The sequence below is a fragment of the Talpa europaea genome (assembly GCF_964194135.1).
Source record: "Talpa europaea genome assembly, chromosome: 14".
Lineage (NCBI taxonomy): Eukaryota > Metazoa > Chordata > Mammalia > Eulipotyphla > Talpidae > Talpa > Talpa europaea.
In genome coordinates this window covers 3,398,553-3,412,263 of record NC_140082.1, presented here as the reverse complement: position 1 = coordinate 3,412,263, position 13,711 = coordinate 3,398,553, and the positions used below count along the sequence as shown (strand labels likewise).

The following is a 13,711-nucleotide window of genomic DNA, read 5'->3' as shown; positions in this document are numbered from 1 at the left end:
CTACTCCCTGGCCCCAGGTTAGTCTCTCTGACAGCCCTCCCTGTCAGCTGTGCCCACTCCCAGGCTATTTGTCTCCCCAGCAGGCCTTGCTAACGCTACAGCTCCCAGGGAAACTATGCTCACCCACTCCTGGGGTGCTGGCCTTCAGCCAGGACAGCCTGTGTGCCCTGCAGCCTGCGCTGGGCCTGGCACCCTGGGGCTGGCCAGCGCCCTCACTGATGAGATGCCCTGGGAGGCTGGAGCAGGTGCCCTGGGGTGAGGCCGGGCTTCCGACCACTACTCCCACCGTCTCGGCTTATTGCGAGCTGTCGGACTCATGCAGAGCCAACAGGGCAGCTGTGCTCAGCCCCCATCCAGCTCCCCGTGCTGTGACCTGGGCAAAGCCACGGAGCTGAGGGCTCTAGGGGAGGGAGCATCTGGGTCAGCACCTGCGGGCAGGAACCCCAGTCATCTTGGGCCCCTGTTCCCTGGTCACCTGCTCCAGCCAGGCGGCAGGATGTGAGGACGCTTTGATGTACAAGACGTGGCCCTTGGAGCACCCAGTGCAACAGGGGAGGGGCAGGGCCTGGAGTCTGGGCCTCTGGGCGCGGAGACCCTGGTGAGCAGCAGGGAGCTGCCCCTGGGGCTGGCCCCCTTGGGAGGGGGGTGCTGCATGTTGCAGACACAAACGAGCCGGGAGTGTCTGCACAGGGCCGGGCCCCTCACATCTCAGGGGCCACACGTGCTGCAAGCACTCAAGCGCACGCAGGCTCGGGGAGGACCTGGGAGCAGGGGGCACAGGACAGGCCGCAGAGGTGTGGCGGGGGCGGGGGCTCACCCGTGTCGTGGATGAAGCGCTCGATCTTGGACTGCATGCCCCAGTAGCGGAATTCCACCTTGCACAGCTTGTAGGCACACATGAGGGGGCACACCTGCTGCTTGTACTCCTCGATCCAGTTGTCCGACAGGGGCCCCCGCTGCGTCTTCACTGAGTGGAACAGCTTGGGGTCCTCCTCCGGCCTGTACTCATTGGGGGGCACCGAATCCTTGACGATGTCGATCAGGTCTGCAGGGAGATGCTCGAGTGGCGACTGTCTGACCGTGGCCTCCCCTGCTCGACCCCGTCTCTCTCGCCCCGTGTCCCCACCCCACATCCTCGTGGGGCTCTGGGTCAGACACGGGGCTGAGGGTGATGCTCCCGGCCACTCTGCCCCTGATCCCCGGACCGCGGGGCCTGCATCTTTCCTTGTTGCCTTTTCACGTCGTTTTGGCAAACCCTGTTTGGTACATTCCAGTGCACGAAGCAAGTTATGGGGAGATGTGCTGAGGAAGCAGGGGGATGGGGGAGAGCACCCTCCTTCCCACTGAGGAGGGGAAGGGGGAAGCGGGTAGAGGTTGGGAAGAGCTTCCAGAAGAGATGGCGCTCCAGCTACAGAGCAGAGCCTTGAGGTGGAGAAGGTGACGCCTGCGGAGAGGTGGGGGGGCCAGGGGCAGCCTGGGTGTACGCGAGGGCAGGGGCAGGATGCAGGGGAGGAGAGCTACTCCCGGGGTCAGGGTGAGGGGTGCAGGCCTGCAAGGAACACCCTCCAAGACAGAGGGAGGAGACTGAAAGACAGGCTTGGAGGGCCAGGCCGGCACTGGACCTGGTTGCAAGGGGCCCCAGAGGCCACAGAGCTGGGTATGTGGGAACCAGGACGGGGGGCGGCAGCACCTGACGGGCGACTGGGGAGGACCTGGGCCAGGCCATCTCTGGTCACGTGCTTCCTGCCCCAGGAAGTGAAGCCGCCCTGTGTGCCTGCTCCTGACCCGGCTGAGTGTCAGACAGGGCCGGTTACACCCTTGTTGTGAAGGAACCTAGCACAGGCCGTGTGGCTCAGAGAGCACCTGTTTCAGACGTGCGGGGACGTTGCCCCCAGGCCCTGGCCTGCCTGCACCGAGCCTGGAGTGGGGCTTGCAGGGGACAGGCCACCAAGACCGGGATGTGCCTTAGGAAGCTGGGGCCAGGGCTGGTCGGGCAAGAGCTGCGGGGGGTCTGTTGCATGCTGTATGGGCAGAAACTGTCCCCCTGCCACCCCAAACTCATATGCTAGAGTCCTGACCCCCACCTCTCAAAATGCGAGCTGACTTGGAGGCAGGGTCTTCAACAAATCAATAAACTGAAATGAGGTCACTGGGATGGGCCTGGCTCCCGCGTGCCTGCTGTGCCTACGAAAGGGGGCGCCCAGCATGGCCACGGCACCAGGGAAGGTCTGTGAGGAGGGAGGCAAGGTCCCTGGGGCGCCGAGCCACAGCCAAGGAAGGTCCGAGTCGCCACCAACCCCCAGATGCTGGGAGAGGGGCACGGAACAGAGTCCCCCTCAGTGACCCTAGAGGAGCCAACTTGCCAGCACTTTGACCTTGGACTTCTGGCCTCCAGACATGAAACAATGAGCTTTGGGATTTAAGTGGCTCAGCCCTGGCAATAGAGCTTCCAACCCCCTGGGAGACCTGAAAGCTCCAAAGCTGCAGCAGGAGGGAGGCAGAGTGGGGTGTCCTCAGGCGCCTGGGGTGCTGTCCAAGGTCAGCCGTGCACCTGGTGCCTCCCCAGCGGCCCGCCCCTGTGGGCCTGGAAGCCAGCGGCTGCAGACCTGGGGCAACAAACAGCTGGCCCACAGGTGTGTTTGCTTAGCCGACACACGTTTCCTTGCAAAGGTTTGTAAGAACTAATTACTGCCAACATTCAGGTAGAGGGAAATTTTGCATGAAAATCCTGATTTCTGGCCTCTCTCGAAAATGTAAAAAGGGGGGGGTCTGTTTCCAGCATGGCAGTCAATGGGAGGGGAGTAGAGTGGAGACCACTCGACCAGGACCCACGAGTCCACTGCACCCCCTGGGGCAGCCAGCCTAAGACACCCCCAGAGCTCACATGTGCTTTCTGGGGATGGGGCACCTGGAAGGGGCAGAGCAAGGGGAGTCCAGGGGGGAAAGCCTCTCCTAGCCTGCCGGGCCCGGAGCCAAGGGCAGGGCCGGGGGGCCCACGGGCAGGGGAGCCCGCTGGGAGCATGGAGGCGCGCGGTTACCGATGGTCAGCTGGCTCTTCTCCACGGGAGAGAGGCTGAACACGTCGGGGTTTTCTCCAGCATCAGTTTTATAAAAGGTCTCGATGTCGATGGAGAATTTCTCCACGAAAGGGCACGTGAACCTGTGGGGAAACCAGCGTCAGGGCCTGCACTTGGCGAGCGCGGTGTGGGACGTCCGGGCCAGAGCCTGCGGGCAGACGGGCAAGGCCGGGTCCGGGCGGGGCCCAGATGGGAGGAGGCGGGTGGGGCGGGCGATGTCCGAGCCCCGGCCCTGACCCCGGGACTTGGTGGTGCGGGCACCCGCGGGGGCGCGGGCGGGGCGGGGCGGCCACCTGGTCCGGGTATAGGGGTAGGCGTTCCAGGACTCCTCCACCACGCGCAGGGCCGCCTTGGGCAGGATGGAGCGGAACCAGCTGGGGATGTGCATGCCCACGTGGTACACCTTGTGCGTGTACTGCCCGGAGCCGCCGGGGCCGTCGGTGTACGGCCGGTTCTCCAGGATCTCCACGCCGCTGCCTTCGCCAAATGTCTCGTTGCGGCTCTTCTTCTGCGGGACAAAAGCGCCCTCCATGAGCGGGGGCCAGAGTGCCCCGCAGAAGAGGGGCGCAGGAGGCCTCCCAGCCTCCCCTCCCAGTCCCTTCAGGACCCCTAAGGCCAGACCCAGGCTCTGCGTTCCTCATCACCTCTGCAGGAGGCTGAAGGGATCCCCCCAAGCCTCAGCATCCCCTCCTTCCGCCCCGGGCTGAGAGTGTTCCCTGGAGCAGGAGGAAGAGGGGGCGCCGACACCCTCCTATCCACTGCACTGGAGGCCCCAGCCAGAGGGACTGGGCAAGGAGAGATGGCAAGAGGCATCCAGCCAACGAGAACAAAGGCACCAATGAGGTGTGGAGGTCCCAAAACAGCACCTCCCGGGGACAGCAAGGATCTCGGCTGGGAAAGGCGGGAAGGCCAGGGTGGCGGCTCACCTCAAAAAAGCCACTAATGCGTAACCGCTGGCTCTGCCTTATTTATTACGAAACAGAAATGCCTCCCGGCTCTTCCAGGTGGGCCATGTTAAAGTGGCTCGCATTCACCAGAATTCAGACCCCAAGTGGCTGACTCTTTTAGCTGGACAGTCCTTGTTTAAAGAAGATTGTCTTGTGGTTGAATGAACAGGACAGGCGTTTTGAATTCTGACAGTGACTGCAGCTCAGCAAGTGGTGTCTATTTTTTTTAAAGGTTATTTTATTTATTTATGCATACAAGAGCTGGGGTGCAGGCCAGAGGTGTAGGGGGTGAGAGGATTCATCAGAGACAGAGCGGGGAGCAGAACAAGCAGATGTACTGAAATACACTGCTGAGGGGAGCAGCAGAGAGACAGGAGAGGTCTGCTGCGCCATGTGCGTAGCTCCCTGGTTGGGGATTGAACTCGTGCTGCAGTGGCTGCAGATAGTTACATAGTGCTGAGACTTAACCCCTTGCGCCACCAGGGAGGCCCAAGTGCCATCACTTTAAATATATGTTTGGGTGAGGTTGGCAACATTGGGCAGAGCTGGGAATGCCATCTCCAGACCTGGAGAAGGAGCTTTATATTTAGACTTAGATAACTGCGTATGGGATTCTATCCCTGCACTGTCTCATGGGGTAGAGCAAGACTCACCCATGCTTCAAGCTGCACTCACTCGCTCGGTAAAGGCAAGGGCTAAAGACCAGCCAGCTATGTCCATTTTTATATCTGTGATCTTAATGATGTCAACTTAATTCAAATTCCCTGTATCTAAAACACTGTCTTTTACTTAATGATAGGCGCTTTAGTGTGATTTATATATACAATCAAATAAAGAATTCAAAACACTTCTCAAAAAAAAGTCATCCAAATTGGAAGGGAAGAAGTAAAACAATCTGCAGATGACATCATTTTATATAGAGAAAAGCCTAAAGAATCGCTCCAAAATGTGTTAGGCCTCATAAATAGATCCAGCAAAGTCACAAGATATAAAACCAACCCACAGAAACAAACAACGCAGAAAGGAAATTAAAAAATCATTCCTGTTTACAATAGCATCAAAACATTGAACCAAGGAATAAATTTAACCAAGGCAGTGAAAGACTGGTGTGTTGAAAAGTTGCAACATCGAGTTCACGCAACAGAAAAGTTAGTATCATTAAGATGTCAATATTCCCCGAAGCAATCTATTGATCCAAGGCAGTTCCTATCAAAAGCCCAACGGCCTTTTAGGCAAAAACTGATGTTAAAATTTATAGGAAATCGTAAGGGATTTCAAACAGATAAAATGACCTAAAAACAAAACGAGCTTGGAGCAATCACTCTCTCATATATCAAAACTAACTACTACAAAGCAGTGTAGAGCTGACCTAGGACAGAAAGTTCTGTGGAACGGAGACCAGGGTCTAGACATAAACCTATGTATTTATGGTCCATTAATCTTCAGTCTTTAACAATGGTGTCAAGACCATTCAGTAGTAGCAGGGGTTGGGGACAGACATGAACAGCCTTTCCAAAAGTGCTGCTGGAACAAGCGAATACCCACATGTTGAAGCGTGAAACTGGATCACTACCTCACACCATATATAAAGATGAGCTCAAAATGGATCAAATGCACAAAAGTAACAAACTCTTAGGAAAAAACACAGGGACAAACTTTATGATCTCAGATTTCACAACAGTTTCTTAAATGTGAAACCAGAAGCACAAGCAACCAAAATAAAAATTGCTGCACTGGACTTCATTGAAACAAAACAACTTCTGTGCATCAAAGGAGGCTACCAAGAAAACGAAAGGACAACCCCCAGAGTGGGAGATTTTTGTAAATACTATATCTGATAAGGGTCTTGTGTCCGAAATATATAAAAACTCTTACAGCAAAGAAAGAAATAGCCTAAGTCAAAAACGGTTAACAGATTGAATGCACATCTCTCCAAAGAAGACAAATAAATGGCCAATAAGCATAAAACATAAAAAGAAGTTGACTGTCACTAACCCTGAGGGAAACATATATCAAAACTGAGACACTTCACACCCACGAGGTGGTTAGGAAGGAAGGGTGGTGACGAGTGGCGGTGAGGATGCAGAGAAACTGCTGCTCTCGGACGCTGCTGGTGGGAACGTGACATGGGGCAGTCCCCTGGGGAAGAGTCTGGCAGTTCTTGAACAAGCGGAATGGAGAGTTACTTTGGGACCCAGACATTCCACTCCCAGGTGTACACCCCCAAAACCGAAAGCACAGGTGTGCACGGCAACTTGAACACGGAAATCCACAGCAGCATCAGTCACAGTGAAACACACCCACGGACTGAGAGATAAATGATACCCACCCAGGGGCCAGGAATCTGCCATAACAAGGAAAGAAGCTGCGATACAGGCCCCACATGGATGGGCCTCGAGCGCGTGCCGGGAGCCGGACACCGAGGACCGTGTGCCGAGGGAGCCCGCTGGCGTGAAATGTCCCAAATGGAGTCAGAGGCAGAACGGCCAAGGCAGTCAGAAAGTAGATGAAGGGTTGCTTGCGGATGGGGGAGTTAGAGAGTGACATCTTTTGGGGTGATGGAAACGCTCTAAATTGTGGTGGAGGTTTCACAACTCCATGAATATGCGAAAAACTGCCAAACCGTACACTTTAAATGTGTGAATTCTGTGGTATGTGACTTCCATCTCAATAAAGCTGGTGAAAAACAGAACAAACAAAACCTGACCCTGCCTTGTGTGCGCACTCAGATTTAGAGGCAGTGGGAAGGGAACTGCCTGGACGGGGGGCGGGGGCGGGGGGGCGGGGGGGACTCTTGGGGTACCCTGTGTCTCACTGCCACTCACAAATGTCCTCCCAGGGCCCAAAAGCTCCGGTTTCTGCTGATGCAGAAAACCCCGAGGCTCAGGTGCTGTGACCTAAGCCAGCACCTGTTTCCATGGTGACGTGACGGCATCGCCAAGGCCATCTCCGGTCAGCTTCCTGAAGAGCAGGTGGCGCCGGGGCCCACACCACAGCACGCACACGGAGCCCCAGGCACAAAGACGCCCTCCATCCTCACGGGCCAAGGGCAACCCCATTCCCTTCAGCAAACAAGACCCGGGTAGAGGCCACAGATGGGGTCAGAGCAGGGACATCTACCCTCTTGAAAGGAGCTCCTGGAATGTGGCCCCAACTCTGCAACAAACAGTGATCTCTTCCTGGACACTGTCTTACACGAGTTCTACTTCGCAGAGGCCGTGCTACGTGCTGCAGGGGCCTCCTCTTTCACTCCCTGCAGTGAGAAAAAGCGCACTGCCGTGTGCACCCGATGCGCAGATGGGGAGGTGGGCACAGTGTGCCTTGGCCTAGGTGACTGGTCACTGAAGGGCAGCACTCAGGGCCCGCCCTGCTCACAGCATGAGCTCAAGGGAAACCCTCTGGCTGTTGCCAGATCTCCCCCAACCTGGGCAAGTCACTTCTTTCTGGTTTCAGTTTCTAGAACATGTGGGGACGGGGGCTTTGGTCTACCAAGCACAGTGGGCTGAAGGGCCTCCCCTACATTCGTGGTACCCGGAGCCTCAGACCATGAGCCTGTGTGGAAAGAGGGTCTCGGGGGTGTGATTAGGCTCACCCTGGGGCGGGATGGGCCATAACCCAACAGCTGCCGGCCTGAAGGAGAGAAAGCAGACGGGGCTCAGCCCCATGGAGCCGGAGGCTGAGGGGGGTGGGAAGCGGCCAGCAGCTGAGGAAGCCAAGGCCCCCCAGCACCTGAGACTCAGGAAGGTCCTCCAGGGAGCCTGCAGGGGAGCGCGGCCCGGCCTCCCGCATCTTAGTGTCAGAGCCCGGGCTCTCTGCTCCCACCCTCACAGCTGTGACTTCAGAGGAGGCAGGGGCTGGGTGGAAGAGGCAACAGCCGTTTCTGCAGGTGGAGCCCGGCAGCCCTGCACCAGCTGTGCGTCCTCCGCCAGGTCCTTGACATCTCTGAGCCTTGAGCTCTCGTCTATACTGAGGACACCACCAACAGCTCTGTGGGGCTGGTGAGGGTTAAGGAACAGGTCAGGCTGGGGGCCCCGGGGTGTCCAGCATCACCAGTGGGGGTGGCAGGAGATAGAGGCCCCGGGTGCAAGGGCCAAGCTCCCCGTGGCAGGCACTGCGGTGCTCGCGCAGACGGAGCCGGGTAAGCACCGGCCCGCACTTGAATGTGGATCCTGGTGACTACAGTGTGTGAACAAGTTTTATATCCCATTTAAACAGGTACCTACTTGCTTCCAAAAGAAACAATTTACATTTAAAAATAAAAATGAGTAAGTGGATTCCGGTCCCAACTGTCACCAGTCACCTCCAGCCTGGGCACCTTCCTTAACTTTGGATCTGGCATCCGAGGCTGGCCGCCGGCTCCCCTCTGGCCACGGCATCCAAGGGGGAGGGCCTCCCTGGCACAGCTGCGGGTCTCAGTCACACCACTAGCTCTTCTCTAATCTCCCCAGACTCTCTGCCCACACCGGAAGCCCCTGCCGTCCCTGCCGACCACTCCCGTAAGCAGCCTGCATTCCTCCCCGGGAGACGGCTGATCGGCAGGAGGACAGGCCTAGGAGGACAGGCCTAGGTCCCTGGATTCACACACTCAGGGCGAGGCTTGACCTGTGACCCCTGGCCACTTTGCCTGCAAGGGCTGGGTGGGGGTCCCCATACCCTCTCCCTGGGGCCAGAGGCTGCTTGGGAGGGGCCTGAGCCACCACCTCAGATGCAGAGAAAGCATAGACCCAACGAGGCTAAAACCCACCAAAACCTGGAGGGGCACCCGGGATGGTGAGTGGACAGAAGAGCAGCCTGCCCTAGCCTGGGGTACTGGACGAGGAAGAGGATGCCAAGACCAAGAGCTGTCCAGGGTCCTGGCCATGCAGCCTCTGCAGCCAGGGGCCAGCATTTGCTGGGATGGAAAGCTCTCTCTCTGCCAGGACAGTGGCTTTTTGAAAAAGAAAAAACAAAACCTTTACAACACCGACACTGAGCGCTGGCCAGGGGAGGGAGGCGGTGCTTTGAAGGGGCACCCATTCCATCTCACTCACAACCTCACCAGGAGGTGGCTCGACCAGGAGTCAGGGCCACCAGAGGGACATGAACTAAGGTTTTGCTCTTCTTTCCATGAAGGGCAGCTGCCTTCCAGGAAGGACCAGCTGTCCCATGAGGCCTGGCTTGGAATGGATGAGCTCCTGGGCACTGGTCAAGGCCCCAGTCAACACCACCCCCAGCTTTGCTGCTCCAGCCTATGTGCAGGGCCAGACACCCATCTACCTCCCCCTGGACTCACCCCTGCAAGCCAGCCCTCCACTCAGGGTTCTGACAGCTGTGTTGGCCACATATGACAGACCACACACGCGAAGGCCCAGTGGTGGGCGTGATGCATGTCCCCACCAGCAAGACTGTCACACAGCGGGGAAAATGTGCTTGCCCATCAGCTCCATGTCCTGGCGGAAGGAGCCCCAGGAACGGGGGTCAGAAGCAGGTAGGACAAATGCCAGAGCTGGAGCAGAGGGTGCCTGGGGAGGCAGAGGGCGCAGTGGGATGGGAAGCATGCAAATGCCACTAGAGAGGGGCATCCTGACGGCCCGGGGATGGGCAGAGTCCTGTAGAGGGCAATCGGGCTGATAGTGGGTGGCCCAGTGACAGAAAGGGCTCCGGTGAGCCCCAAATCCAAACTGGCTGAGCTTGCCTCTCCAGCCTCCACACTTCACAAACACTTCCCCCCAGAATGCTTCCAAACACCACCTCTCTCCCTGACCTAACATCTGCCTGCCACATCACCCCCACCTGTGAGGCTGACAGTGGGTGTCCTCAAACCTGCCAGCAAGTGCAGAGCCCTCAGGGCCGCAGGGCGGGCAGGGAGAGCGCTCCAGGGGCCGAGGCTCCAGGCAGCCTCCCTCTCTAGCCAGGCTGTGCGTGGCTGGCAGAAGGCAGAGCTGAACCCGAGGGCTCCCAGCAGAACTCCTCTGCCAGCTCCACACTGCCCACACGCAGGCCAGGCCAGCCCAGACAGCACACTCAGCCCAGGGCCCCTGCTACACTGGCAGAACTCCTGGAGGGGCACTGGCTCCTTCACAGGGGCCTACAGGGCTTTCGTCACCTGGAGGCTTGGGCCTCCCCCCAGCTCCTGGTGAGGCCACAGGTAAGGGCAGCCCCTGTGCGGCCCAGGAGGCCTGGGAGGTGGCCTCGCGTGCTGGGGCATCCAGCTCGAGGAAGGGGCCGAGCCTGTGTCAAGCTCGCCCTCGGGCACTGTGGCCTCTCCAGGGTGGATGAGAACTGGGTGCACACACATGTGTGCACGTACATGCGTGCAGAGGTGTGCATATGTGTGCTTACCTGTAGGGGAGGTGGAGCAGGGGGCTGGGGACAACAGTCTGCTGGCTCCTTCAAAAAGTTGAACCCCACTTCTGGGGGTAAACTGAGAAGGGGGACTCAGACAGATACTCGCCTGCAGATGTCATCCCCAAGGTGGACCCGCAGGTGAGCGGATGAGGGCGCAGTCAGCCCGGTACAAGGGAGCGCGGACCCACTGAAATAGGGCAAACCCCAGACTCAGACCACTGGGTGAAAAGGGCCGGACAAGAGGGACACGTGTGGTATCGTGTCACTTCCAGGAAACGTCCAGAGGCAGAGGCAGATGGGCGGTGGCCATGCGCGGGGGCGCAGAGGCCGGAGTGGGTGCTGCCGCGTGTGGGGCCTGTCTGGGGTGATGAGGATGCTCCAGAGCCTGATCGAACCTGATCGATGCACTAAACGCCATTCAGTTCAGTTGTTCACTTTGAAATGGTTACGTTTATGCGAATTTCACCTCAATCCAAACAACAACAAAACACTCAACAAAGGAGCGCAAACCCCCCGTGCAGACAGAGCTGCTTCCAGATTCTGGCACACGGGCAGCGGGTGCTGGGCGGGGCCGGGGGGGGGATGGGGTGCTGGACGCAGGCCTCAAGCTGCCTATGCTGAGCCTCAGCGTAGTGGGGGTTGGCTGCAGGGACTCCCAGCACTCGGGGCGCTTCTTGGTGAGGGGCCCTGATAAGGAGCCGTGGGGATACACAGCACAGAACCCCAGCCCGGAGACAGTGCCTGCAAGGACACGGGGAATCACAGCGCCTGGGGAGGCGAGAGGCACGTCCATTCCCCCTCTGCTGCCCACTGCTCCCTTCGCCCAGGCCAGCAGGTTTTCTTCTACTTGGGGAAACGGACCTGCTCGTGGCCGCTCTGGCTCCCTGCTGCCCGCCAGGCAGAAGTGCCCCTGGCCCAGCAGAGCACTCCAACCATACCCTCCCTTCCCCAAGAAGCTGGTCCTGATGCTCCGAGCTGAGTCTGCCTCCCCACCGCGCCCCTCCCAACAGAATGCCCTTCCCAGGGGGACCGGATTCAAGATTGTCACAAGGAAGCAGACGCGCGCGTGCGCACGCACACACACACACACAGTCACCCAGAAGGAGCTCAGGAAAGACCCAGAAGCTCAGGGCAGCGGAAACGAGCCCAGTGGGCAGTGAGCAGACCGAGCCGGCGCTTGGGCAGTGAGCTGCGGGGACAACTGGAGATGGTGTCCATGCGGCCACCAGCCCAGGGGACAGAGTCAGCTCCCAGAGCCCCTCCTCAAAGATGATGGGCAGGGCTGCCTGCAACTGGCACCCTAGGGAGACGGGGGATGTTTTACGTCAGTCAGAGTCACAAGGATTGACATTAAAGAAAGAAAAAACCCTCAAAATATGCTTCAAAAAAGCTCCGGAGACCCTAGAAGCTGCACGCCAGGCCCCGTGGACCCGGACGCCCGGCCTCGAACACAAGTGGGAGCTGCCCCAGGGCGGGGCATCCCAGCTTGTGGGGGGATCAAGAAGCCACAGGACCCGCAGCTACTCAGCTTGATCCTTGAGGGTAGAGCGGTTTCCCGAGCGCACTCAGAGCCGGGGCTGCTGGAAGCTCCCCGCTCTTCAGGAGTAATTACAGGGTAAGTGGTTCAAGAGGGAGTCGAGTGGCGCTTTGGAAGGTGCTCGGAGCAAACAGCCCAGGAGAGGCTGGGCTCGCCTTCTGTTCTCTTCCCAGCCAAGCCCCTGCCGCAGGGAGGGGGTTTCAATTCTCCCACCTTGCTGAGCCCCTCCCAGAAGGGGGTGGGGTGGGGCGGGTCCGGCTCCATCGGGGAGCAAGGAACTAACTCCTAGCCCCAGCTGAAGGGTGGGAGCCCCCTGAGCAAACCCAGTGTGAAGATGGAGGCCCAGGCAGCAAGGTGGGGCGTGCCTGGGCCAGCCCAGAGGGGCAGGGAGGCCGGGGCAGGCTCGTCCTCCATCTTCCAGCAGAGACAGCTGCCGACAGGCAAAGGGCTGGGTGCCTGCAGGGGCAAGAAGCCGCCAGGGAAGCGGGAGGGGCTCAGGAGCAGGGCCCCAGCAGGCGCGCCGCGGTCACATCTGGGCCTGGGTTCTGGGGACCCAGGGGCTCCAACTCCATGCTTCAAGGGAGTCGGACACCGAGCAGGGGGGCCGGCAATGTCCGGGGAGTGGGGGTGTTCTCTGGCCTGTCACCTCAAACTCGCGTCTAACTCTGTGAATGAGTCGCATGGCTGACACAGCAATTCCACAGGCAGCTCGGGGCAGCTCGGACGGGCACGCGAGCCAGCCTGTGCACCCTGGGCTAGTCCCAGACTCCGCCGCCTCCCACCCTCTTGCCGGGCTGATGGGGGTGCTGTGGGCTAAATGCTTGTTTCCCCCCCACACTGAAGCCCTAACCCCAATGATGAAAGGTCGGGCCCTCAGGGGTGATCAGGTCATGGGGTCAGGGGGCTTCACAACAAGATCAGTGCCCTTTCCCAAAGACACCCCAGAGAGCCCCTGGCACCCCCCACATGAGGACACTGACAAGGTGTCCCTTGGCGGCCGCCGCACGCGGGAAGAGGCCAAGCAGGGACCCAAATCCACAGGCACCTTGATCTTGGACGTCTGGGCTGGAGAACTGTGAGAAATAAAAGCTGTTGTTTAAGCTGCCCCATCTGGGCATTTTGTCACGGTAGCCTGAGCTGATTAAACATGAGGACATGTCTGGAGCAGCGTGAAATGCCGAGAGCGGCGGGACTGCGGGCGCCGTGAACAGCGTGCGGGAGAGGCAGGGCCACTGCCGTCGCGGGCTGAGGGTCAGACACCCCGGGGGCCCTCTGGGCACCGCCACCCACCTGTATCATGTAGAGCTGGGCAATGCGGTACTCCTCCACGGTCATCGGCAGAGGGATCCGGTACTCCTTCACGATCATCTTGGAGTCCGAGCCTTCCCGTCGATGGGGAACTGCACGTTGGAACGTCTAGGAGAGGCTCCTTAAACCACCATGCCAAAGTTCACCAAGGACCCCTGGGGAGAGAGAAGCCGGGAGTCACTTTCTGCAAAGGCTGGTGGGGTGCAACAGCTCACAGTTGGGGCCCCAGGCTGGAAGCCCCGCGCCGACACCCCGGGAGCTCCCTCACCTCCTAGCGTCCACCTTCCTGGTTGCCGAGCAATCTTGTGGAGGACGCAGGAAAACTGCTCAACAGCCACAGGGAAATAAAGGCCCCTGCCCTGCCAGCCAGCCGGCACGGGAGCGGGTCGCGGGAGCGGGTCGCAAGCCCGAGACGCAAGAGCACAGGCTCCAGTTGCACCTGCGGCTCACCCCCCCAAGCCAGCGACTGCAGGGAGGCAGTGGCTGGTGATGAGAAAGCAGGCCGAGCCCAAAGA

At 59.2% G+C, this 13,711-nt stretch overlaps 1 protein-coding gene across 7 annotated transcripts in view; it reads right to left on the bottom strand.

The window, feature by feature from the left end:
* Positions 1–13,256, bottom strand: part of PITPNM2 (phosphatidylinositol transfer protein membrane associated 2) — a gene marked incomplete at both ends in the record, with an annotated part of 28,199 nt that extends 14,943 nt beyond the window's left edge. For all 7 annotated transcript variants that reach the window (XM_084253836.1, XM_084253838.1, XM_084253837.1 and 4 more), the window contains 4 exons: positions 818–1,045; positions 3,039–3,160; positions 3,371–3,585; positions 13,179–13,256. In XM_084253836.1, the coding sequence (XP_084109962.1) occupies positions 818–1,045; positions 3,039–3,160; positions 3,371–3,585; positions 13,179–13,256 (643 nt within the window). The remainder of the gene's footprint in view (positions 1–817; positions 1,046–3,038; positions 3,161–3,370; positions 3,586–13,178) is intronic.
* Positions 13,257–13,711: the final 455 nt, after the last annotated feature.